Source organism: Nothobranchius furzeri, chromosome 9 (genome assembly GCF_043380555.1).
Source record: "Nothobranchius furzeri strain GRZ-AD chromosome 9, NfurGRZ-RIMD1, whole genome shotgun sequence".
In the NCBI taxonomy this organism is placed as follows: domain Eukaryota; kingdom Metazoa; phylum Chordata; class Actinopteri; order Cyprinodontiformes; family Nothobranchiidae; genus Nothobranchius; species Nothobranchius furzeri.
In genome coordinates, this window is record NC_091749.1 from 55,559,577 (window position 1) to 55,585,716 (window position 26,140).

The 26,140-nt window shown below is 42.0% G+C and overlaps 2 protein-coding genes across 2 annotated transcripts; one reads left to right on the plus strand and one right to left on the minus strand.

Moving 5' to 3' along the window:
- Window positions 1–3,276: 3,276 nt before the first annotated feature.
- nudt19 (nudix (nucleoside diphosphate linked moiety X)-type motif 19) lies at window positions 3,277–6,027 on the plus strand. The gene is made up of 3 exons (XM_015952884.3): window positions 3,277–4,101; window positions 5,221–5,428; window positions 5,738–6,027. The coding sequence occupies exons 1-3, from the start codon at window positions 3,367–3,369 to the stop codon at window positions 5,938–5,940; spliced, it is 1,146 nt and encodes a 381-aa protein (XP_015808370.1). The 5' UTR covers window positions 3,277–3,366; the 3' UTR covers window positions 5,941–6,027.
- Window positions 6,028–11,752: 5,725 nt separating this feature from the next.
- LOC107381291 (regulator of G protein signaling 9 binding protein) lies at window positions 11,753–12,699 on the minus strand. The gene has a single exon (XM_015952885.3). It carries the CDS (start codon window positions 12,561–12,563, stop codon window positions 11,823–11,825), a length of 741 nt encoding a protein of 246 aa, XP_015808371.3. The 5' UTR covers window positions 12,564–12,699; the 3' UTR covers window positions 11,753–11,822.
- Window positions 12,700–26,140: the final 13,441 nt, after the last annotated feature.

The window sequence follows — 26,140 nt, forward strand, 5'->3', positions numbered from 1 at the left end:
GACTTATGAACTCAGTAACCCTGAGAAGAACAAGAACAATCTGACCAAGTTTCAGACACATTCAGGGAGGAGGGGGGCTTAGGTTCAGACCAAATTCATTTGCAACAATTAAATGCCGTCTTGGTAAGCCAGTTTAAGGAGAACTCATTCAACAGGAACAGTTTTATTCGCCACAGTGGAGCACATTAGCAGACATCTGAGATGCTGAGTTTCAGTGTTCAAGTTTGGAATAGCTGTACTGACTTAAAGTTTAACAGATAAAATGTCATACTTGGATTGTGTGTGTGTGTGTGTGTGTGTGTGTGTGTGTGTGTGTGTGTGTGTGTGTGTGTGTGTGTGTGTGTGTGTGTGTGTGTGTGTGTGTGTGTGTGTGTGTGTGTGTGTGTGTGACAAAATTGCATTTTTTGACACTTAAGCTATGACCTTATATGCACCTTGCCTGTATTGGTATCAAAAAAAAAGTAGTAGGTGTAAATAAAAAGTAAAGGATGGACAAGAACAACCTGACCAGAGATACTGGTTGACTGACAGCCTTATTTAAACACTAGCACCCAGAATCTAAATTAACAGGAACGTGAAGCATTGCAGGTCACAAAACATGACTGGTGAGTTCTACAAATTAAATATGCATTTTACTTTAGAGTAACAGCTTCAGCCAACTAAAGCCTAATTTATACTTCTCTGTCAGCTTCAAAAGGGAGAGACACGCACGCACGGACGGAGACATGTTGCGCTTATACTTCTCCGTCTCCTGGAGAGTGTTGCAAAGCAATTCCCCTCCAGGACAACAGAGGACGAAGCGCTGTTCTGTGGTATCCTGTCATGTATCCGGTCCAATATATTGTGTTTATATTGTGTTTTTTGTATATAAGAGACTTTTTAACATGAACAAATTTGTCTCTCATTCTCCTCCACCTCTTCCTGCGCTCCCCACCTCTAAACCCACGTTTCCTGTCATTTCCGTCCACCAATAAAACGCTTGCTGCGCATCTTTTCACTCCTCCATTCACGGGGGAATTAAACATTCATGTTTTTAGAGTTTTCTCGCGAGGTATTCTTCAAGCTTCTCCATGTCTGCCGCTAGATATCCACGGCTCTCTTTACGTTTTTGAGGGCGCAATGGCGGCGGTGTTGATGACAGCGGCGCCCTGACCAATCACAAGCTTGCGTTCTCCGTCTCGATGGACAGATGTTTAGAAAAGAGAGCTCGACTCTGTCAGTCTTTGCGAGGGCTCTCCAGCACGCCCGCAAGGACGGATAATGGCGTTGCGCTCGTCCCGACACAGATGGAGAAGTATAATTTAGGCTTAAGGGTAAAAGGTCTCTATGCTCATACCGAAATATATTAATATTTCTAAAATCAGCAGATTTTGTAAAGAATGAAAATTATTAAAGCTGAATTTCTGTATTATGTACATACACATTTACGCTTCTGAGGTGATTGCAATCACTGTCACGTGACTAAACAAATACACATCACCCCCGTCACCCTCCAAAACACATAAACGAATGGAAACAAGATGGAAAAAAAATATTGTTGATATTGGCCCATTTTTATTTATCAGACTGTTATGTTAAAAAATGACTAACGTCGGCCGATACCTATTTTGATGCAGATATATTGTGCATCCCTAGTCTCTATTAGTATAGCATCTGGTGTTCTACAACCCCCCCAAGGTGCTTCACAACACATCCACCCTGAGACAGCCTGTGCGGGGCTCGAGTTAACTCCTCTGCCATCGCCCCACCAACAAACCTGATTAAGGATCACTTTGACTATGAATGTTACTGTTGGGTATTTTTATTTAATCAGTCTAGGTGTACCTCAAAGAAAGTCCAACACACGCAAGGAGGTTAGAGGTATTAGGTTATCAATATCATTTACCAATAAACACCAATAATCAACAACCAGATTTTGCGAAACCGGAAAGAAATGAAGACACGCACCAATTGGGTCTCTGATCTCTCATCAAGCCGAAGCTCTCAAAAAGGTTTTATTCACAAGTAACACAGCACATACACACATAAATGGTGAACACACACTCCCTTCACAGAAAACAAACTTTCCCAGGTTCTTGGTATAACAGAGAAACGCTCCGTCTGGATGTAACTAGGGAGGTTATTGTCTTAACAGCAGATCCTGCAGACCTGCAAGTGTAACAGAGTAAATAGTGTCATTCCACTTGCCATCAGTAAAACAGTTGAAACCGTTTACGTGCATTACGTACTAACGTGTCCAGCTGCGCTGGCGGTTAGTCAGTTTTAAGACGGAGCCGATCGAGGTAGGTCGGGTTCTATCAGCGCACGTATGTGAGGAAAACTTTCAAAGTTATTTAATACTTATGTCAGTATTTTTATTCCAACAGAGTGTGCTGTTTGATCCTACCAATCCTACCAAAAGCTAGGTTTCTGACCAGCATTCCTGTGTTGACAGGTAATTGTTAAAGTTATGTGTTTAACGGACGTTAGTCAGTTTTAAGACGGAGCCGATCGAGAGTGTGCTGTTTGATCCTACCAATCCTACCAAAAGCTAGGTTTCTGACCAGCATTCCTGTGTTGACAGATTAAATGCTGGTGTCAGCAAAAACTTCGTCTCAAGACTCTTTGTACAACACAACGCAGAGTTAATAAAGAACTGAACCTACCAGTACCAGGGCTGGTATGGTTACACAAGGTCATACCTCCCTGCCGAAGTCACAGAGTAATAACAAAATATGATGTGAACCTTCGTTTGAATTAAAAAACACCAGATGGTACCCAGACAACATCATTTCCATACATCCAGTACTGTTTTTACCCAACATTTACTTGTACCTGCTGAATTGCAGACTGCAAACACAATTGTTCCTTCACCCCTGAGCTCGTCCAGGAGCTTTGTTTGTTTTTAACATGTCCTGTGTTGTTAATCCACACAGATACAAATGCATCCTAATCAACAAACGTATGCATTGTCAACAAAAATCTGATCGTTTAAAATGCTCAACGGCCACGCCAGTCAGAGAAGCTAAGATTATAACAAAGGGCGCCTGATTTACTTTGAGGTTATATAAAAATCATACTATCATAAATAGAATAGGCTGATGGGCAGGAAATACGTAATGGACATTATTAAACATAATTATAGAGAAAGAGATCAAGTGAAATATTATTTATTCACAAGCATTCATCAGAAATCCGCTAGAATTCGTGCTGCATACTTTCTCTGAGGGTTGTAGCTCCACTGGTCTTCCGGTCGCTAGGGGGCGCCGATAGTTTCCAGCTGACAGTAAAGACGTCACTTCCGCCAAAACAAACGACAAGAGGCTGCTGTTGCGCGACCCCCACCGGCTCAAACTTTAGCGGACTGGAGTCTGCCGAATAAAGAGGATGAACGCCGCTCTAAAACACTGGAAGGAGGCGGCTACTCTGATTTTAGCCGCCGGTCACAGACTCGGAGCGGACGGTTTATCGTCATTAGGGTCACGTCACCCTCCGCATCGCTCCGGCTTTAATTACGACGTGTTGCTCTTGAAACGAAGCTCGAAGAGCGGATTCATGCCCAACGCCTACGTGTTTCCTGGCGGCATGGTTGACTCCTCGGACTTCTCCAGTGACTGGTTGGACATTTTAAAATATTTTATTAACGCCCCTAGTTTTGGGCTGAGGAGTGTAAAACAGCCGGCGGAGAGTCGGCCCCAAATTTTCGCCACGGATCGGTTGAAACTCGGTTCGCCCATCCCGGGGGAGGTCGCCCTGCGGATCTGCGCGTTGCGGGAGACGTTCGAGGAGTCCGGTGTGCTGCTGGTTGTGTCTAGAAAGGAAGAAACGCGTTTGTTGAAAAGCCTTGAAGACGGTTGTGCTCAAGCCTTAACTGGTCACGATTTGTGCAGCGAAGAGCTCGAGAAGTGGAGAGCGCTGGTGATCCAAAACCCGTCCAACTTTATCCGGATGTGCAGAGAGTTGGAGGTTCTGCCCAACATCTGGGCTTTACATGAGTGGGCCAACTGGCTGACTCCTGCAGGCAGATACGGCTCCACGAGGTTTGACACCGCTTTCTTCATTTGCTGCTTACAGAAGATTCCAGCCACGCTCCAGGATGAAAAGGAAATTGTGCGCTTTCAGGTGATTGTCGTGGGATGCTGCGTAAAAATGATGCAGGAAATTAAACTAAGTGAAATTCAAAAGGGAAGTCTGTAATGTCTGTCACGTGCTTTGAAGTTATTAAGGATGGAAAATTCAGACCACCCTATACCGAGTAACATCCTCCAGGTCTTTCTGGGATCTCAAATCATTCAGAAGCCAAACCAGACAGCGAGTTCTGAATCTGCACTGGGGTGTCTCAGTTTGGCATTTCTGGAAAACCTTCGGACGAAGAGTTTTTCTGGTCGGATAACACGAGTTAAATCACTGTGACATATCTCTGCTCAGAACTCCTCCTGTTGTTGGAGTTCTTCGCTTTACTGCCAAAGAAGATCGTGATCATAAAAAAAAAATCACATCATCACTTTTGGTCCTATGGTGTGTGGTGTGTGTAGCCACAAGACAGAAGTCTTCACACGGACATTCCCAGGTTTGACAGAAAATCTTGCAAGTTCAAATGTTACGTTGATGTAACAAACATGGCGGAGAGGTAGCATGCAGTGCTTATTCGTCCTCTTGCTTTCTGATTGGCCACATGCCACATTCAAATGTTCTTTAAAATTGAACGGAGACCACCCGACACCTTTTGAAAGCCTGGATTTCTGCTCTGGTATGTCCAGACGTGCTATTGAGCAGACCAGAGCACTCCTAATACACCACACATGGTAGGAATTCCTGATAAGATTTATCTTTGGTGCCATTATGGTAATAAGCTGTGTCTCTAAGCCTGTAATAATTGGCATTATTATCATACTGTGTGAATCAGGCCTGAGGCTGACACCCCACTCACACACACACAGATGAAGTTTGTTTCAGCTTGTTTTCAAAACCTTGTTCTTTTGGTAACAATCTAGATCTTATTTCCACAGGTGAGGGTTGGAACGTTGATCCATCAGTAAATTTAGAGCTTTGTCTTTTTGCTCAGCTCCTCTTGTGTCACTGCTGAATCAAGGATCACCTTAGAGGAGCTGACACTCATCTGTGTTGTTTAAAGAAAATATTTATGGTCGTAGTAAAGTAGGAGATTGTCTCTTAGTTCCACAGAGAGCCAAAAATGGTTATTTCTGTGGTTATTAAACCCTACCTGCTGTTGTGTTTCAGTGGTCCACACCCTCAGAGATTCTGCAGAGCTTCCAGGCCCAACAGCTGTGGATCGCACCTCCTCAGTTCTACGAGCTCAGCCGTTTGTGTCGGTTTCCTTCACTGAACGACCTCCACAGCTTTGCCTACCGGCGAGCAGCAGAGGGCTGTGAACAGTGGATGCCTATTGTTGTCCCGAATGATGAACACCACATATCTCTGCTGCCAGGTGCTGATAGTTGACTGGGTTTCGTCCCATGGCTGTTCAAACCATATAATGGTGTTTAAAGGATAGACAGAGCAACTGAGATGTCACCTTTCGGTTTTTCTGCACGGACAGCTCATAATTTAGCCCGAGTTGATCTTAACAGTATTATGGAAGCTTTTCTAGTGAGATGAATGCACAATAAATTGTTAAATGTAACAATAGAAACGCTCATTCAAAGCTACTGAGCCCTTTTCCATCTGATAAAAAATGTTAGCAGTGATGCTGAAAGATTAACCTTTTTCTGTGACTTGTTTGTTTTCCTCTCTCCAGGGGACAAACTTTATCCGCATGACTCTTCAGGCCGGACAGAGGTTGGGCATACCACAGACTCTCAGGATGACGCTGGACTGCACCGCATAGTTCTCTTAGATCCGTACACCGTGAGCCTCCAGGTCACCATCAAACCCAAGTACAACCACCTGCTCCCTGTTGTGGAACCAGCCTCAACACATATCTCAGAAAGTCACCTTTGACCTGCAACTTGCCTCTTCCTTCTCATTTTTCCAGCACATGAAAGAAGCAGATTAGCTGTTTAGCTAAATAAATTCAATATATTAATATTTAATGTCATGTTTTAATCTTAAGCATTTTAATTCTGCATCAAGTTATTTAATGAAACAAAGTTGGATTTTTTTATTTTTTATGAAAGTCCTATATCTTCATTTGACTTATAAAAGGACACACGATGGTTGGGAAAACCTTAATACTAGGCCTTAAAAAGTGCGATATAATGTTATCTTAGCCTGTGTTAAAGACTTTTTACAGGCTTGCCATAGGAAGGGGGGGGGGGGGGGGGGCGGTCAAAACCTTTACGGCCAGCTTCACAAACTTTAAAACATTAAAGTGACTATGTGCATTTTTACCTTTAATTTCTGGAAATATCCATAGAAATGTTGAAAATGAGTAAAATGATGCCCAGTTGTTGAAAAATATTGACGACTTCGTAACACAACCATAAAAATCGGGTCTGAAGAACATAGGGCAGGGCTATCCAATTCCAGGCCTCGAGGGCCGGTGTCAGGCACGTTTTGGTTTTAACTCTGCTTCAACACACCTGATTTCAATCAGCAGGTGATTAACGGATAGAGCCTGAAGAGCTGCTGCACAGGTGATTCAACCACTTAATCAAGTGTGTTGGAGCAGAGAAACCACTAAAACGTGCTGGATACTGGCCCTTGAGGCCTGGAATTGAATAGCCTTGACATAGAGCATGGGTCTAGTGTCTTTGGGGGACACCATGTTTCATTCCGGCCAGCTCAGGGTACTGCGCCTGTTGATGACATCACACTAGATGATTGGCTGGATAATAGATATATGACTTACGTTACCAGTTAGAAAACATTTTTGAATTTAATAACGAAACTCTTCCCGAACATGTGAAAGTCGAAAAAATGCAATATATTTTGGCCAAGTGGTATTGCCGTTGTTTGATGATGTCATCGGCAGGCACAGGACTCGAGCAGATCCGGAAAGTACGCCAGAAAACTTGCATCAGCATTGCATTCTCTTGATGGAGTTAACTGAAGGGCCATCAAGGTCTGAGGAGTCATGCCACGGTGGCATGCCCCCTGCTCCACATGTAGCAACATTTACCATAATGTTTTTTGAACTAGTGGCAGTCGTGTCAATTATACCCTGAAGTGTAGTTACTGCCCCCTAGAGGCAGGAAACGACACAGAGCTTTATGTAATAAAAGAAGCTGTTTAAAAAGGACTTTTGGGGAGAAATGTCTTTTATTTTTTATAACTCATACCTGTAAACTCTTCACCAATATGGTGATCACATGAATCATATGTGTGGGGTTGATTTTAGTTGCCTTTTCAAGCCTGAGTTTGCAGGTACAACTTAAAGCCCACCATTTCTGGCTTGTCTCTTTTTGTGGTCTAGTGTCACTTTTAAATTAAACTATTTCATTCACACCTCAAGAACGCTGGTGCCATTCTTCCTTTAATTAGCTGATCTGGAAACAAGATTGTTACCAATTATACCGATATAAACTATAACTGGTGCAGCTTATTACTGGTGCATAGTCTTAGTTTTGCTGTCATGGAAACAAGATTTTTTTATTTTTTAACCATGAAAAAAAAAATCATGAAATTTGTTCTTTGGAGATTTAAGTTGACAGTAAATTCCTGCAGGGCTGAACATGTCTGTGGAGGTTTTGCTTCTTAAGTGTCCACTTCCTGACCATCTGGTGTAGAAAGATTATATCATATCATATATAATTTTTACATTAGACATCATGCACGTAGATTTGTTTTCTTTATATAAACATTTGACAGATGCAGACTCAACCTTCTTGTGGATTTTAAACAGGTGTTGCAGCTCTGTCTAAGCGCAGCTGTTTAAGCTATAAAGATGCAGTGAGTGTAAGTGCACTAAGGCTTTTAAAACGGCATCAGCAGGTTTTAAACCACGAGGAAAGTCACTGAACACTTTAATATCTCATCAGACTGGAGCCCTGCATGCTTTAATTTGCAGATTTGTGATAGCATCAGTTGCTGTGGATTTGTCAGATGCACATCTATGATGATCTGTTCCACCCATATGTCAATGGTTCCACCACATATAGCACAGTCGTGTCCAAGAAACCAGATTAAGATGATTTTTGAGCAAAGAGAATATTCCACCGCTAGGCTGACTGAATGGATCCGTGGTGCCTAAATCAATTCCTGACACAACCAGCTGTCTGGAAGTCATCAGACCATGAAATGTTTTGTTTGGTCTCATTCCTGGTGATCCAGTTGTTTAGAAACTGATCAGGTGTACCTAATGAAATGGCCAGTTATTGTTTAAATGCATACATTCTGAACATCCTCGTGGCATCAGCTGTCATTACATTTAAGTGCACATTTGGCACATCACGTGACTGATGAGATGTGAATTCTGACAGAAAAGAGGCTCTCCTCCAGCACATCTTATTTATCTATTTTGCTTATTGTATTGTTTTTGTCCCCTTGTTGACGCTGTCTCTGTCTGTCCACAGACTTGCTGAAGCAGAAATAGGGCGAGTTGAAATAACACGTCTCAACCTTCTGTGCTGTTTGCAGTCTTTGAAGGGTTTCTATGGAAACCCACATCCTTGGAAACCCATCATCCAAGTCCAGATGAAGCGATGGTGCAGTGGTGTGTCCGTGCCCTGTGGGCAGCACACATCTTTGTGCAGAATGAGTGTTTTTAAATGGTTAAATTATAAGAAAATTCTCAAAATAACCGAAGAGGAAGTCTCGCGTCTGAAACGATCGGGTTAGAAAAGTGCTTCAGAACTTGGATGCTGATGCTGCACCAGTGTCCCTCAACATTTTGAAGCCTTTGGAGCATTTTAAAAAATCCTCCTTTTGCATAATTTATTGCCTTCATAATTATTTGAGTAGCTTGAAAACAACGTAAGTCTGTTGCGAATTTGAAGTGGAGGTTCATGACTCAGTGTCAGCAAAATGTGTGAAGAGACAACAAGGATAAACAAGATGTCTGAAAGCTTTCTGTGACTCAGATCTGAACACAGCAGACACTGATCGTAATGCATCAAAGCCCTGCCAACAAATCCAGCCATCACCGCCGCCTCAGAGACGGATCATTTTACAATGGTCCGTCAGCGTCGACCTGCAGGATTCCAGCCGTGAAAGGCTGACGAGAGGAAACACAGAAACAAAAGCATCTCGGCTCCAAAACGTCATATTTGATGTTATTGTTTTATCCGAATCTACACTTTATCCTTTGAAAAACTTGATTTAATTAAAATTGATGTATATTTTACTAGCTTTTAAAGTATTGCTATGTCTTTATCTTAGGACTTTTACCCATTTTCTTCATTTTAAGTATTTTTTCCACCAGAACAGTTTCTTCTTGTTGTCAAAACTTCATTCTGTTTTGTTAGAAACACAAATAAATATTTAATCTTAAAACACGGTCCTGATGAAACCCTCTTTAGACCAACAACAAAATCTTTTATTTGCAGATTTGTGTTTGTCTACATCATAACTATTCAAGCTAGCTGTTCTTTTACTGGTTGACACCAAACTGTTGGCCCAACCCAAGGGGTGTAGTCACAACTCTGATCCCATGTTGATGCTTTTGCTCATTTTCTGCCTACTTAGAGGATTTGGTTGTCTGTAATTAAATCAGATGCCTTTATGTTACACTCAGCCTTTAACTAAAGCTAATTGGACCCTAAATGTCAGGAATCTGCTTTTCAATTAGAGGAGAACACCCTCAAGAGCTAATTGGTAGCTGTTTGCATCTGCTAGGGCATCATTTGAACATCAAAGTGCTGTTTGAACAGGCCGTTGTGTGAAATTATGGTAGAAAAAGGAAGAGATGATGACCTGAATGTCAGATGGATTAAACACCCGTTCAACCTGAAAATCGGAGGGAATCCTTTTAAACCTGCTAACAAGATAAAATATACAGTTTTTAAAGGCTGGAGAAAATTTGAGTTTTTTTTTCTTTAAGTGTTTAATTGTCTGTATTTGTTATAGCGCCTTCTAGTATCCTAGAACCCCCCAAGATGCTTTACAACAAAATCACACACATTCACACACAGGTGGTGATGAGCTACAATAGCCACAGCTTCCCTGTGATGCATCGACAGAGGGGGGCTGTTCTAGGCTGGTGCCCACCGCCAGCAGGCAAGGTGGGTTAGTGTCTTACCCAAGGACACAACAACAGAAACAGTCTGAGCTGGGCTCCAACCAGCAACCTTCCGATTACGGCAAACTCTTAACTCCTCCACCACCACAAAAGTGTGTTTTTATATAATTAACAACTCGCTTTTGTTTAACTGTACGCTTTTTATTCAAATCTTTGCTTATTTTATTTATTTATTTATTTATTTATTTATTTATTTATTGCATATTTGTTACACTGGCTACAAATGATGAAGTCAAATAAAAATAAGCAAAGCAAAAAAATCCCGACTTTCTCACTTTTTTTGGTCCAACTTGGATGTTTTCTCGAAATGAACATTTGACTGCCTACAGCCTAGGCAGTATTCATTGTATTGTATTTATTTATTAGCTTATATGTTATATTTTTATTTCCCTTAGATATTTTGCATTAGGTTGTAGCCATTTTAAACAGAAAGCATTTTTTAAAATAAAGAAGCTCAAAAAATTAAAACTACATCTAAAAATAAGCAATGACACTTAAATCACAATCTGCAAAAAGCAAGTTAAACCTTTTAAAATATTATTGTGAAAGAAGCCAATTTCCTCTTTAGAGGATGCAAAGTCCCAGGAGGATGTGCATTCATTATTTGTTGTTTTATTAGATTTACCTTTGTGCTAAATGCATCTATAGTCTTGATGCTTAACCCAGTTTGCATCAATACCATCTCCGTTCTTGCAGCAGACTAATGCTCTCCTGAACTCTCTTTGTGCCAGTCCAGAAATACCTTCAAAGACTCTTACGGCTAAAACTATTAGAGCCAAAGCTTCAGTGTCACTCTCCTTTAACACAAATTCACCACTAAGGCTGTTAGGTCTGAGAATAATCTCCTGCTCAAAATACCTCTAAGTGCATCCATCAGCTGTGTGCATCTCCAGCTTTAGTGTTTACAGGCTAGGTCTGGAGCTTAGACCCAATGACCGGCCTGCTATGCAGAAATGTCCACAGCGTAAAATGACTCTGTCTTCAGGAGTGTGTTTGAGCGTTATTTAATAAATAGAATTGATCGTATGTACATGATCTGGCTCAGCAGCATACAAATCTTCATTTGTGTTGCGATACATTCAAAACAGCGAGAGAACCCTGAAAGAGAGACAAGAACTGGCTTCAGTGAGCAGGTGCTGTGTTAAAACAGGTCCAAAGAGCCTCGTGCAGCACACGAGAACCTCAGATTAGAGGGTCCCGGTGTGCCAGCCGGGTTACTGATGATTAGAAATGTGTTAAATCGTGCAGATTTGATCATTTACATCCGTGATGATGAGGGGTAAGCCCTAGCACGTTTGACTGATTGGATTCGTACATCTAAAGCATCAGTCAGCTGAACGGGGATACCGCATGGCTAGATTTACACTTGGTCTTTTTTTTTTTACCTCCACACCTAATCCACACGGATTAGGTGTTCGGATCATCAAGGTGATAGCCAGACACTGTGAGATCATTTTAGCACTTTTTATGTATCCTCCCAAAAATAAAGTAACGACCTATTCCTCCCATCAAAAGCACCTTTTTAGGATCTATGTCCACCAGTCACTATAGTAGACTATCATCAAGTGCAATATTCCTGAACCCAGCAGAATACATTCAGAATTGGGATTGTCTAACTTTGACAACATCTTCCTCCTAGACATCTCCTCTCCGGTAGTGAGCTCCCTGCTCTGCTGTTTGTCCATCCGGGCTGCTCAGATACACTTCACGACATGTTGATAACTAAATATCCTAAAACCAAAGCCACCCCGACGATAACAAAGAACACCACCACGGCTCCGATGGACGCGGATCTCCCCTCCCTGGCGCCTCCGCTTTCATCATCCTTGGGCTCCTCCTCGCAGATGGAGATGACGCCAACGGAGGAATTTCCCACGCTCATGTTGGACTTGAGCTCGGCTCCTGCTTCCTGCTTGGCCACGACTGCCCACGGTGCCACCTGCACTTTCATCTCCATCTCCTCCACCATCTGGGTCACCTGCGTGATCTCGGTCTGCAGGTCCCGGAGGTCCGCCGTATCGATGTTACTGTCGGCCTCGTACTTCATGTTCTGGACGCTCATGGCCCGGGCTGCCACCGCGTTGGTGCTACCTGTCATCCCCGTCTGAATGAAGTGCCTCGTGGGCACCTTGATGGGGAATTCCTGCCCTATCTCCAGGGAGCGCTTCATATCCACCTCCAGGAGCTCCATGCTGCTGGAGAACAGCACCCACAGGCGCTCGTACTCGGCGCGGTCCTCCTTGCTGATGCTCTTGTCTTTGAGCAAGGAGGTCAGCTTAGTCCTGTTGGCCACGGCCAGCTCCTGGGCTTTTTTACGGGTCTTCTTCAGCTCTTCTCGCAGGTTCTGGGAATCCGATGTGCTTCCTAAAGCGATGACCAAGTGCCTGTAGCAGGCTGTGACTTTGTTTAAAGCGTCCAGCATGGTTTTGCACTCCTCTTTCCCCATGTTTGAGTTAAAAATATTGTATCCTATTAAAAAAGGTGGAAAAATAATCAAAAAGAGGTGGGAATTCGTGGAAAAGCGGTGAAATGTTTCAATTTAGTTTCCACAAAAGCGCGCTGGACGCGCTGAACCTACTCCAGCCAAAGAAAACGCATCTCTATCCATGCTCCCACCTGTGTGAAGGCAGCCACCAGAGAGCGGCTTAGAAATTAATGCTTCCGTCACCTAAATGGCTTTAGGTTACATTTAAGCTTCCCCGACACGAGATCAAACCTCCCGGGGCCGGTCCCTCTTCAGGACGGACACAATCCCACCTCCAGCGCTCCAGATCTAGCTACAGGTGCCCCACCATCCACCCGCCTTCTAATTGCGCCGCTCTCTCTTTCTCTCTCTCTCTTTGTCCGTCTAAAATGACTCCATTGTTTTAAAAAAAATGACGCGCAGCTGGATGAAACTGGTTCTTCCCTCAGTAAAAGGAGAGAAGAGTCCCAAAGCGGCTGAAAGAGGACGCCAAACGAGCCATGGTGCTTCGGTTCGGTGCTGTTTATCTGCGCGGGGAGCTGTCCACTTCAGCACCCAGAGAGCGCCTTCAGTGGTCACATGTGCGCACAAAACCAGAGCCATTCAGGGACGGGCGCAGAGATAGAGGCAGGCAGGCAAACAAAGCAGCTGCGCAGTCATTGGTCTGATCTGCTTCAGATGCCTCCTATCATTGGCTGATTCCTCCCTGGAGTGGGAGAGCTGGGATGTCCATCAGCAGGGATCTCCTTCTATCCTCAACTATTTGTCTTTTTAGTCATACAAGATTCAGATGAGCTCCGAGGAGATCAAAAAATAGCCCAGTCTGTGATGAAACAGACCCAGCCCTCACTTTAGGTGATTAGCTTTAAACAGTTTGATGAAAGTCGATGATTTGGGGAATTGTGGCACCTGCCTGCACACACCGTTAAGCCATATGAGGATGCCAGTTGTCGCACGCATTATTGGCCACTGTGCTGTTGAGTTGGCTCCTGCTGTGCTGAGAGCTGGTGTGGTGTGTTTGCCTGGTTTGCTCTTTTTGCATTATTGAAGCGGGTGGAGCCTAATGATCCAGTGCTGCAGCTTAAAGCTAATGGACTCAAGCAGCAACTGGTTTCTGGAAAATGTTTGTTATTATTATCTCTTTTTTATGCACATATTGGGTTAATTGCATGTTCACGTGGCTGTGACGTTTGCTGCATAATATCTTACAGGGTTATTTTTTGCAAGAATAGGAAGCCATTAAATCCTGCTCTTTACTGCTGAAAGCTAAACGTGACTGATTTCTTGTAACACGATTGCTGAGATGTTGGATTCGAGTGTTGGGAATGAGTCAGACCCACCTTGGGCTCTCAGAGTTAACTCATCGAAAATTCAATTTGTGAATTTCCTGAGCAGATGCCCTTTGTGGTTTTCTGGTTCTCAGACAGGTAACAGAGATTCATCAGGTTAGACACACATTTACACCCTGTGTAGACTAAAAACAAATGATTAATAAGGAACATCTCACTTTGATTTGATTATGTTGTTTTCTTGCATTTTTAGGCGAGAAAGCAGTTTTACAATGAAAGAAAGACCAAATAAGTCATTGGTTCTGGTATTGCTGAGATGAAAAATGTGGCAAATCTAAATTTCTCTGAAAACTTAAAGCTGTTTCTTCAGAGTCAAAAGGACTTTGGCCTTCTTTAAAGCTGTTAACAAGCATAGATGATTTCATTTCAAATGAACAATGGTGAGTTCAGGTCTGTAGGATGTGGTTACGCCCTCTGGCTCAGGAACAGAGGATTTGGGATATGTTTGTGTTTTTTCTTGTTATATTTGTACCGTGTTTTAGAGAAAAAGTCTAAACACAATAGGTATTTTTATTCTTTCTGTTTACCACTAACAGAAACTGAAAACTTGGCTCACAGATGCTTACTTAAACGGGAACTAGGCAGTTTTGGCTCACGTTTAGCACCCCCTAGTGTCCAAAACCGATCTCCTCGCTGTGCGTTTGTCCTTTTACCCCTGAAATGTCTCCCCAGCCTTTATTGGTGTCTAGGAGTGATTTGTCACTAATTTAAACAAATCATATGTGTTGAGAATTTTAAATGTGCTGGAACAAGACTGCAGGTATGTCAGCTCAATTTCTTAAAGTCCCAACAGAGCAGCTGCCAGTCTGAAGTTGCAAGTGAAATATTCTGACCACAGGAGGTGATAGGGGCTAGGTGACCTTCCATCAAGCCTGTAAAGCAGGAGTGGGGAACCCTGGTCCTCGAGAGCCGATATCCTGCTTGTCTTTGCTCCAACACTTCTGATTCAGTGGTTGGTTCACCTGCTCTGCAGCTCATCAAGCTCCGCAGAAGATTGTTAACCACCTGTTGAATGAAATCAGGTGTGACAATGCAGGGTTGAAACTAAAATATGCTGGATAGCGGCCCTTGATGGACCAGGGTTCCCCACCCCTGCTGTAAAGGGTCATTTTAGCATGAAATTATGAAAAAGCTGCTAAGTATCCCTTAAAACTCATAAGAACACGATGCACACCAAAACTTTATTTCTTTGTCCGACAGCACTGAAAATAAAAATATATATTCAACCAAGGCTTATGTAGAAAAACTCTCAAAACCTAAACAAATTTCCTGAGAAACACAACGACAAAATTAGACTCCTTGGAATGGAAATAAAAATATATTTTATCTTTTCTTTTCTCATTTTAAAGATAATTCCTGTTATGCCTTTTATTTATAAATGACTTTAAGCTTTTGGGAGTCCCTAGGACGAGTGCTAGATAGTGATCCATCAGGGGACTCCATTGTCCTGCTGGGGGGCTTCAATGCTCACGTGGGCAATGACAGCTTGACCTGGAGGGGTGTGATTGGGGGGAACGGCCCGCCTGATCTGAACTCGAGTGGTGTTTCGTTATTGGACTTCTGTGCAAGCCGCAGTTTGGCTATAATGAACACCATGTTCGAACATAAGGATGCCCATCAGTACACTTGCTACCAGGGCAGCCTAGGTCACAGGGTTATGATAGACTCTTTGTAGTCGTATCATCTGACCTGCTGCCATATGTTTTGGACACCCGAGTGAAGAGAGGAGCGGAGCTGTCAACTGATCGCCACCTGTTGATGAGTTGGATCAGATGGCTGGGGAAGATGCCGCGCAGACCTGGCAGACCCAAACGCATAGTGAGCGTCTGCTGGGAACGCCTGGCAGAAGAACCTGTCAAGACGGTCTTCAACTCCCACCTCCGGCAGAGCTTTGACCGTGTCCCGAGAGCAGTGGGGGACATTGACTTCGAGTGGGCCTTGTTCCACTCTGCGATTGTTGAGGCGGCTGTTGCTCGCTGTGGTCGCAAGGTGGCCGGTGCCAGTCGTGGTGGCAACCCCCGTACCCGCTGGTGGACACCAGAGGTTCGGGGAGCCATCAGGCTGAAGAAGGAGGCCTACAGGGCGTGGCTCGTCTGTGGGTCTCCGGAAGCAGCAGACAGGTACCGGATAGCCAAGCGGGGTGCAGCAGTGGCAGTTGCCGAGGCAAAATCTTGGGCATGGGAGGAGTTTGGTGAGGCCACGAAGAAAGACTATCGATCTGCGCCAAAGAGGTTCTAGCAAACTGTCCGGCGCCTCAGGAGAGGGAGGCAGCAACTCGCTCACACTGTTGACAGTGGGGATGGGGAGCTGCTGACGTCAACTGGGGCTATAGTCGGATGGTGGAAGGAATACTTTGAGGAGCTCCTCATTTCCGAGGAGGAGACAGAGCTGGGAGACCTGGGGATGGACTGTCCAATCTCAGGGGCAGAAGTTGCTGAGGTAGTCAAACAACTACACAGCGGCGGAGCTTCGGGGGCGGATGAGATTCATCCTGGGTATCTCAAGGCTATGGATGTTGTAGGGCTGTCGCTGTTGTCCCGTCTCTGCAACATTGCGTGGTCACTGGAGGCACAAATATGATTAAATATTGTCGAGCTGCACCTCAAAAAAACTGCAGAACCTTTGCTATGAGACCATGCAAACCCTTTTATTTGCTCCAAACATAACAAACTACAATCAAATGAGTGATCAGAAATCCCTCATCACGTGTGAGTGTTTCTGCCACATATCTGTCCTGAACAATGCTACAAATTAAATTGTACACACATTTCAGTCACCCACCCAAAAACAGGCTTCGAACTCAAACACCCGGTCAGACTTTTCTCTTCCATTGTTCGAGAATGTCCATATTTTGACAAGTCTCATTGGCCGAGCTGCCAATCTCATTTTAGTGAGTAATGCTTCTTTCTATTTTCCTTAACGACCCAAAAGAGGTGTAATCATCCAAACGGACCAATCAGTCACGGAGATAGAAGGCTGTGTAATGTGTAGCTCCAGCCTATGCCAGCAGCATTTGTTATGCACGGTGTGCAGCAGCAGTTCAAAACAACTTTATTTGTCACTGAATGACTTTACAATGTTAACAAAGATGGCTTCGAGGTTGGACAACAGAAAAGGAGTGTTAATGCTGCTATATGAGAAAAGTCAAATGGCACAGATGGTGCCACATGTGCTATTTGACACCTCATCTAAAGTGTCTGCGTGTAAACATCTGTAAAATGTTGTTCTTCACTTTATCAAACTCAAACTTTGAACAGTTACGGTGTAATATTATGAATTTGTTGAGGTTTGAAGCTACGTCTGTCTTTTTCCAAAGAGGTATTTATCCTGAAATAAACCAATTGTGGCTGCAAAAGAAATCTGTTTTACAATGTTTCATGTCCATTTGCACTTCATCAGTGACACATATACTAAGATTTACTCAATCTCAACGCATCCCACAAGAGTTGCCTTTAAAGTGAGACAAAAGTTAATCTAATTAAAGTGTGGGTGTGTCATTTTTGAGCAGCTTTCTCAAAAATAGGGCCCAAAAGGCAACATCATGCTGAGTTTTCTAAAAAATATAGAAAAAATACCAAAAATTAAGGTCTGTGCTTTTAGACAGACTGATGTCCATGAATACGGACAAGAACAAATAAATCACATCCAGGCATCACAAAGGCCACATCACCACTAGATATACCCAAGTTGGTTACAGTGATCCAAGTGGTTTTTATTTTTAAAACACGGAGTTAAACAGAAACATTTTACACGCCCGAGACACGCCGTGACAAACACCAAGAGCAAAGTATTACTGTGAGATAAGCAAACACATCTGCACTCTCAAGACTGATGGCATAAAATCAGACAAATTATAATCTAGATTAATAGGTTTTTGCAGGTCCTGGGATTAGCAGTGTAATGCACACTAATGTGTCTTTTAATGGAAGCTTTCATCTGTCTGGATTGCACTTTCATCGTATAGAATCAATGGTATTTTTAGGCAGTGAAGTGGAGCTGGCTGGCACACATTAAACCCCGCATGGAATATCTCTTTAAAGTGGAACCTTGTAAAAATGTTTTCTCTTCATGGGTAAAAGCTCTTTCATGACTTGTCAGATCTTTCTGATTATCCAATGGAAACTGCTGCAGTAGAAAAAGCCCAGACAGCATTTTGGCTTTGCACTAACCGTCTGTTAATAATAAATTTATAAACAGAAGAATGTACATTTTATTTTGTCTATTAAAGGGGTCATATTATGCAAAACTCACATTTTTGCAATCTTTTGTGCTGCCTTGTGTGTCTCTATTAAAAAAATACATTCTTTTCTGTCAGAGTTTGGCTTTAGGAATTATGTACCTAAAACAAGTTGTTTCAGAAAGTCCCCATTTGTGATGTCACAAACAGGGAAGTTATCGTACCTCTCATGTGTAGAAAGGAGTTGCTGCTGGAGGGGCATCGGCTCTACTCTGAGCCCCTCTTGGATGTCGGAGCTTCTCAGCCTATAGAAGCCTGAGTGGAAATGGGTGGGCGTGGCCAGTTACATCTTGTTTTCTTAAAGTGACAGAGCCCTGAAACTGCTCAGTCTGGAAGGTACTGAAACTATCAAGAATAAAACTGCTGAAATCACTTTATGTGAGAGGATTTTTTTTTGTTGTGGTAGGGGAAAAAATATCATAATATGCTCCCTTTAAAAGACGTCAAGATCAAAATGAATTCTGAAACATTAAAACCTAAATCTGCAGAAACTAATTGTAAATAAGGAGTGAAAATTATCCAAAGCATATTTTAATAGAAATAGAAAGTCAAAAACAAAATGTAACCATATTTCCTATTTTTGCAGAGAGAACACCTAGAAAGCTCAAAGATCAATTCAGTTGGCTTCAGATTTAGAAGCTGAACTGAACTACAGCTTGTCTTAAGTGGTTGGGAAGCCTGAGTTTGCAGAAAGTTGAGAACACAATACCAGAGAAGTGAGTTGGTTGGAATATAGATGATGTATTTTATTATAACCTCATAGACACAGCTGAGGATGCAGACCAGAGAAAGATTAAGTCTATCTTTGTTGAATTATTCATTGAGCTCATCCACTCTGTGGCCATGTACCTCTGCACAGCCTGCAGCAGCAGGGTGAACTGTGAGTCACACCTCCATAAAGGTGCAGACTCTTCACTTAACCTGGACATATAAACCCGTGTACACATGCACACAGTTGTAATTGCACTGAAGAGGCCAGATCTGAGTTTAAACTAGCAACCCATGCTCAGATTCCACAACTGAAGTAGTTAGGAATAGGGTTGTCACGGTATGAAAATTTAACCTCACGGTTATTGTGACCAAAATTATCACGGTTTTCGGTATTATCGCGGTATTTTTTAAACGGTGTTGCATATGTTCAGAAAGCATTGATAGTCCTGTTCTACACAAACTGAAATAGTTCTGAAAAGGTTTAACAGTGTTTATTAAACCTAAAATAACACAAAGCCTTAGCAAAAGTGCAACTTTTCACAAGTAAAGAACAAATAGCTTATTTTTCTGGAACATGTTACAGTAGTCAGTGCAGGTTTAAATGATACAAATCCAAACATTCAAAACATAAACAATATGTAAACAAATCAAAGAAACACCACTTGTTTTCTCATATACTTGTTTTCTTCATTATCAAAATGAAAATCTAAAACTCCAGTCCACACTTGACTTGAGCGCTGTACAAGTCAACCTTAAAAAATATGTATTTAAAATAAATATCCACTTTAAACAAATTACTAAAATAACTACTACACTATGTAATCAAATCCAAATGTTCAAGTATAAATGGCATTGAATAAGTAAACAAATCCATGACAAGGAACTAATTGTATATTTCTCTTCATCATCAACAAATAAGATGCTTCATCCAGCAACAGGGTGTCCGTGACACGGTTTAAATGCTGGCAGAGGGCGCTGCGGCTGCAGTATATAGTGACTCGTTGCATTCTCCCTCAACCAAAAGTCCTCACGTCATGCATTTAAGCTAAAACGCTAATGTTATCTTACCTTGCACTGGCTGTGGAGACGTGGGTGATCGTCACGCAGATGTGCCATTAGATTCGAAGTGTTGCTGCCTTTTGCAGACACTTGTTTCCTGCACGTTCTGCAAACGGGATAGCCGTCTTCTATTAACTGTCCCTCAGCATTTTTCAGAAATCCCAAATATGCCCATACTTCCGATTTAGTCTTCTTTGAGGGCTGATGGATGTCCTGGGCGCTGCCGTCGCCTCCTTCGGCCATTATTTCAGCTTCAAAGTTTTGGTGCCGTTGCAAATTAAAAAGTGCGTGTGCGCGCCGCGGGAACTTCAGCTGAAGCGACGGTGGCTGGTAAGGGTCATCGCGCCGAAACCGCGGCCACGGTAAACCCACCGAGATAATATAGTTTTTTAAAAACTGGACGGTTATTTTTATTGTCAACTTTTTTACCGGGTTTTACCGCTATACCGGTTACCGTGACAACCCTAGTTAGGAACACCTGAATTTACTTGCAAACACAAGTGTTTGTCTCCGTCCCTCCCTTACCCCCAATTACACTGAGATTACTCGATCACTGTAAAGCCCTTCGTTCTGGCTTACTACAAAAATCACTCCACAAATTGCAATCGGTACAGAACTCAGCAGGACAAATCATCTCCTGAACACCATCTTCACACCATATCACTCCAGTTCTCAAGCAGCTGCATTGGCTTCCGATCTGTTTCCGTATTGAGTTTAAAATCCTTTTGTTACATTCAAAGACCTCAATAACCTAGCCCCTCCATATTTAACTCATCTCTTTTGCATTTACACATCGCCTTACACACTTCGTTCTTCTTCAGATCATCTCCTCAAAATTCCACACGATCATCTGTCTATCATAGGACTCAGATCATTCAGTTCATCTGCACCGCGGCTCTGGAACAAACTCCCATTGGACATTCGGCTTCATCGCTTCTTAAAGCGTACCTATTCAAACGTGCACACCCCACTTGATCCTTTCCTTTTTTATTTCATGTGTTGTTTTACTTGCCCTTCTTCTTAACCCGGTTCTCAACTGTGTTTTTATGGGCTGCTCTGTTGTCGATATATAGTGATCTTATCTCTACTTAATTTGCTTGTGTTGTTTTTAAGTTGTGTTACTTGTGTTTCTTTTTATGTTCAGCGACCTTGAGAGTCTTGAAAGGCGCTTACAAATAAAATGTATTATTATATTTAAGAAATGAAAAGACATCTTCAAGATTTCGAAAGTCATAATTATGAAATCAAAAGTCAACTACAGAATGAAAAGTCATGATAATGTTTTAAAAACCATTTAATACATTCCAAAATTATAAATATGAGATACAAATTCATCATTATTTGAAAAATAAATTTCAATCACAAGTATCAAAGTCAAAATGATGTGTTTAAAGTCATTTTATGACTTCTAAAATTGATTATTATGAGCTGCACAGTTTTTAATATGACATAAAAAGATATAACTATGAGAAAGAAAGTCATCAAGACTTTGAAAATGTTGTAATCACTAGTACTATGAGTCCCAGGATTAAGATGCAAGTCAGAAAATTACTGAATTTTTCAACTCTGACTATTTTTATATGAATGGCTTTTACCTTTAATCACTATGAAACGTATAGTGGCCTAAATAAGATTATAAAAGTCAATATTTTGAAAACAATCTGTCCTTTAAATGCAGTCTTGACAGGGTTTTATCTACAACATTTATGTTTTAGTAATCATTACTCTGACAAGAGATAAAAAGTTAATTAGTGATTCTTACAGGAGCTCAAACTCAGACTTTACAGCTCTCTGACACATTAACTCCTATCTGTTGTTCATAGTTTCCCATCTTTGTGCTGAACTGCATCCACAGGCGCATATTAGAGTGTCCAGCCCTGGAAAGTAGAAAAGGAAGGAAAAGGAGATAACCTGGATCCTATTGACCAGAAACTGTAACTGGGTTGTATTACAGCATGAATGTGTGTGTGTGTGTTTTTTTAGGAAAGTAATCCTGTCTGATGTGCTACAGTCCATGTATAGCTACACGCCAAACTCAGATGAGCCGCAAAGATCCATGACATCTGTCGGGTCAAGGCTTATCACTAATCCCATCACATCAAGGTAAACCATATGAGGAGAGCTTTGGGAAACACTGTGGATGTTTGACGAGTGTGAAAAGCGATAGTCTAGCGAATAATGGCACATGAGTAAAAAGAATCATGCCAATTACGTTTGATGTTTTCCTCTGAATCAGTCTGGCAGCATTTATTTAGTCACATCATCCATTTCTAACACCCAAAGCTTCTTGTGAGCCTCCAGCTTTTCATCTGCCTGGATGTGTGAAGAAGAGACCCGCTGCTCCCTCTGAAGCCCATTGTTGTTGCAGAAAACAGGACAAATCGGTGCTGAGGAAATACTAGAAAAGACGCTCTTTATTCTGCTCTCACACAGCAGAAGACGCTTTATACAGGTCCTTCTAAAAAAATTAGCTAATTGTGATAAAGTTCATTATTGTCTGTAATGTACTGATAAACATTAGACTTTCATATATAGTAGAGTCATTACACACAACTGAGGTAGTTCAAGCCTTTTATTGTTTCTAATTTTGATGATTTTGGCATACAGCTCATAAAAACCCAAAATTCCTGTCTCAAAAAATTTGCATATCATGAAAAGTTTCTCTAAACGAGCTATTAACCTAATCATCTGAATCAACTAACTAACTTTAAACACCAGCAGGCTTCCTGAGGCTTTTAAAAACTCCCAGCCTGGTTCATTAATCAAAACACAATCATGGGTAAGACTGCCGACCTGATTGCTGTCCAGAAGGCCATCATTGACACCCTCAAGCAAGAGGGTAAGACACAGAAAGAATTTTCTGAATGAATAGGCTGTTCCCAGAGTGCTGTATCAAGGCACCTCAGTGGGAAGTCTGTGGGAAGGAAAGGTGTGGCAGAAAACGCTGCACAACGAGAAGAGGTGACCGGACCCTGAGGAAGATTGTGGAGATGGACCGATTCCAGACCTTGGGGGACCTGCGGAAGCAGTGGACTGAGTCTGGAGTAGAAACATCCAGAGCCACCGTGTACAGGCGTGTGCAGGAAATGGGCTACAGGTGCCGCATTCCCCAGATCAAGCCACTTTTGAACCAGAAACAGCGGCAGAAGCGCCTGACCTGGGCTACAGAGAAGCAGCACTGGACTCAGCTCAGTGGTCCAAAGTACTTTTTTCGGATGAAAGCAAATTTTGCATGTCATTCGGAAAACAAGGTCCAGAGCCTGGAGGAAGACTAGGCAGAGGGAAATGCCAAAATGCCTGAAGTCCTGTGTCAAGTACCCACAGTCAGTGATGGTCTGGGGTGCCATGTCAGCACCACCTCACCCCTGCCACGTGGACTTCAAGGGATAAACTATCAATCCTGCTCAATGGTCAACTTTCCTCGCGGGGTCACCCATAAAGACAGTGGGAGGGTTAACAAGAGGTATCTGTATCATAATAGAGGGATCTACATTTCAGTGGTGGAAACAAAACCTATTGCACACTGCTGCCAACTAGCGGTCGGTGTTTGAATTGCACCAAAAGAAAAGGAAATACACAAATGTTTTCATGTAAATTCTTCCCAAAATGTGATATACTGCTTTGAATATCGATATAATATTGCAGGAAAAAATAGCTATTTATTGCCATATTAATATTTTCTTACATCCATAATATTTACAGTAATATCAATAAAAAAGACACCAGCACTCAGTGAAGTCAGGTTTTATGTTGATATTTACAAAACTCATATGCATTTTAATTCTACATGTACGTGCTGCAAAAACTCACCAAGTCTTTGTCCTTCTCTGCTTTACTTGTCCTTTTATAGAGAGGTTAACAAACACAGAAGACTAAATAAGACAGATCAGTCAGTAAAGGCTTTGGGACTTGATTTGGGTGGAGGAGTGCAGTGGTGCAGCACAGACAAGCTTGTGTAATGTCAGAGGTCCTTAAGTTTTTGTCAGACTCTGAAAATAATTCTTAATGGCCTTTTACATTTTGGACTTTTACAGAAATCACAAGGCCAAAGCGGGACGCAGTCTTTGTTAAGTCTCCTCCCTTTCCGGTCGGCTCATGGATCCCCGGAAGAACAAAAAATAAATGTAAGTCAACGGGGCTAAAAGAGTTATTTTCTAATCCGCTTTGCCCTGGATCGCACATATGTTGTACTGCAATTTAAATGAAAAATAAAGATAAGTGTTTCGACCACGCCTGTCACGTACTTTGAGATTTATCAGTTTGTAAAAGTTCATAATTAGCATGACTACAAATTAGATATCGGCACGTCGCATATATGACGTCACCACAGAATATCTTCTTCTCTAGCGCAGCTGCTACTTAACAAATGGACAGATTTATGGTGTTTCTTTCCTCCTGAAGGAAGGATTTGAAGTTTGCTGAACTTACAGCCATTTTCCCTCTGATTTTCTCTGTGCCTGATTCGGTGACGTCACTTTCGTGATGCACATTTTTAGTCCTAGACTTATTTTCACACAAAACCTAAAACAATGTTTCCCTCCAATCAAAAATAAGAGAGTTATTGGTATCAAAATGTGTATTTAAAGAGCAACTAAACTCCAAAGTAACTTTTTTGCTAATTCGCAGTATAATTGGGTCTTTACAAATGCAATCTTTCTGTTTCTGTGCATTTTTTGGCATATTCGTGTAAACTTGATTCAATCTGGAATCTAGGTCTAAAAACATCTTAGTGCTGCTCCCTGTGGCAGAACAGCAGCTACTGCATTTTAAACTTTTGACTGACTGGGGCTGGAACAATTTCACATCATCGGTACAGTCTTCTCCCCTCCCCCTCCCTCCCAGGGTAGAAGGTCCCCACATTTGGCCATGGCTCTCTGCGCCTCCTGGCAATGCCCACTTTCATAGTATTTTTCAAATTTTTACTAGGGATGGAGTTACATTTTCTGATGGTGTGCAGTCCCTCTTTAACATCATAAGCGGAATTAGAAAATAGCGTTTTTAGCCCCACTGACTTCATTTATTTTTTTTTTGTTCTTCCGGGGAACCATGGTCCAGAAGTAGATGGGCATGGCTTAGGCTCCTTATGTGAAATAGTTATTACCCTTAAACCTGGCTGTAATGCAACAATTGTAATCGAGCACTTGTAGTAGTTATGATCAGTCTCTCACATCGCTATGGCCCATTTAAAGTCAAAGGGCATACATGTTCTTGCTTTATGGTAGAGAGCAGAATTTGTTGTTCCATCACAGACAGCAAGTCATCCAGGCCTTGAAGCAGGAAAACAGTCTCAGACCATCACACTACCACCACCGTGTTTGAGTGTATGTGTTTTTCTTGAATGCAGTGTTTCTTTCCTTCTAGATGTAATGAAACAAACACTTTTGTCCTGTTAGTCCAAACCATGTCCACCCTAAAGATCATAAAAATGTGTTTTTAGGCAATTATGAGATGGGCATTTGCATTAGTTTTGGTCACAGACATTTGGGCTTGGAACTCTGACACGAAGATCAGTTTCGTAAATGTAAATAGCTGTCGTCCAAGTGAGGCATGTAGTGCTTTAGATGCCATACTAGAGTTTTACTTCTAGGTTGTCTTTAAACTTGGGGTCAGGATGTGTTACTTTTTGATATTTTTAACTCTACAGGACACAGTAATCAGGCCTGTGGAACTAAAATAACTAAATTATGTTGATCGTGGTTAGTTCTTGAATTAATGCCAGGGACGATTATTTTCTTATAGAGCTGAGTTGGTTAATCAATGAAATCATCATTTGACACAAGCAGTTTTTTTTAATTCACTCATGTTAACGTTTGAAATTTGATCTGAAAGAAGAAGAAATCGTGTACATTTCGGACAGATGGTTGTGTGCAGTCATGCTGACAGATCAGCTGGGCGGGATGTGCATTAGCAGAATTGGACCTTTAAAAGCACCGGGTCATGTGGAATTTGAACTCAGGGCCATCTGCAGGAAAACCAGTTTATAAGTATCATGACTTCTGACGCACACAGAGAGGGAAAAGACAAAACAGTGACATTTTTATTACACTTTTTGATAAAGGGAATTAAATCAGTCTTATGGATGGATTCATGTAAAACATCATTTAGAATCAGTCAGTTATCATACGCTGAAATTTAAACACATTTGGGTAAACAGTTGGTCCAGTCAGCTTTAATAATTCCATCCAGTTTTGTACCAAATTAAG

Bases quoted from the DNA above. Each gene is read 5' to 3' on its own strand.
- LOC107381291 (XM_015952885.3), bottom strand. From the start codon at position 12,563: ATGGGGAAAGAGGAGTGCAAAACCATGCTGGACGCTTTAAACAAAGTC.
- nudt19 (XM_015952884.3), top strand. From the start codon at position 3,367: ATGAACGCCGCTCTAAAACACTGGAAGGAGGCGGCTACTCTGATTTTA. The intron at 4,102-5,220 runs GTGATTGTCGTG...GTTGTGTTTCAG, and splicing joins AGGAAATTGTGCGCTTTCAG to TGGTCCACACCCTCAGAGAT. The intron at 5,429-5,737 runs GTGCTGATAGTT...TCCTCTCTCCAG, and splicing joins CCACATATCTCTGCTGCCAG to GGGACAAACTTTATCCGCAT.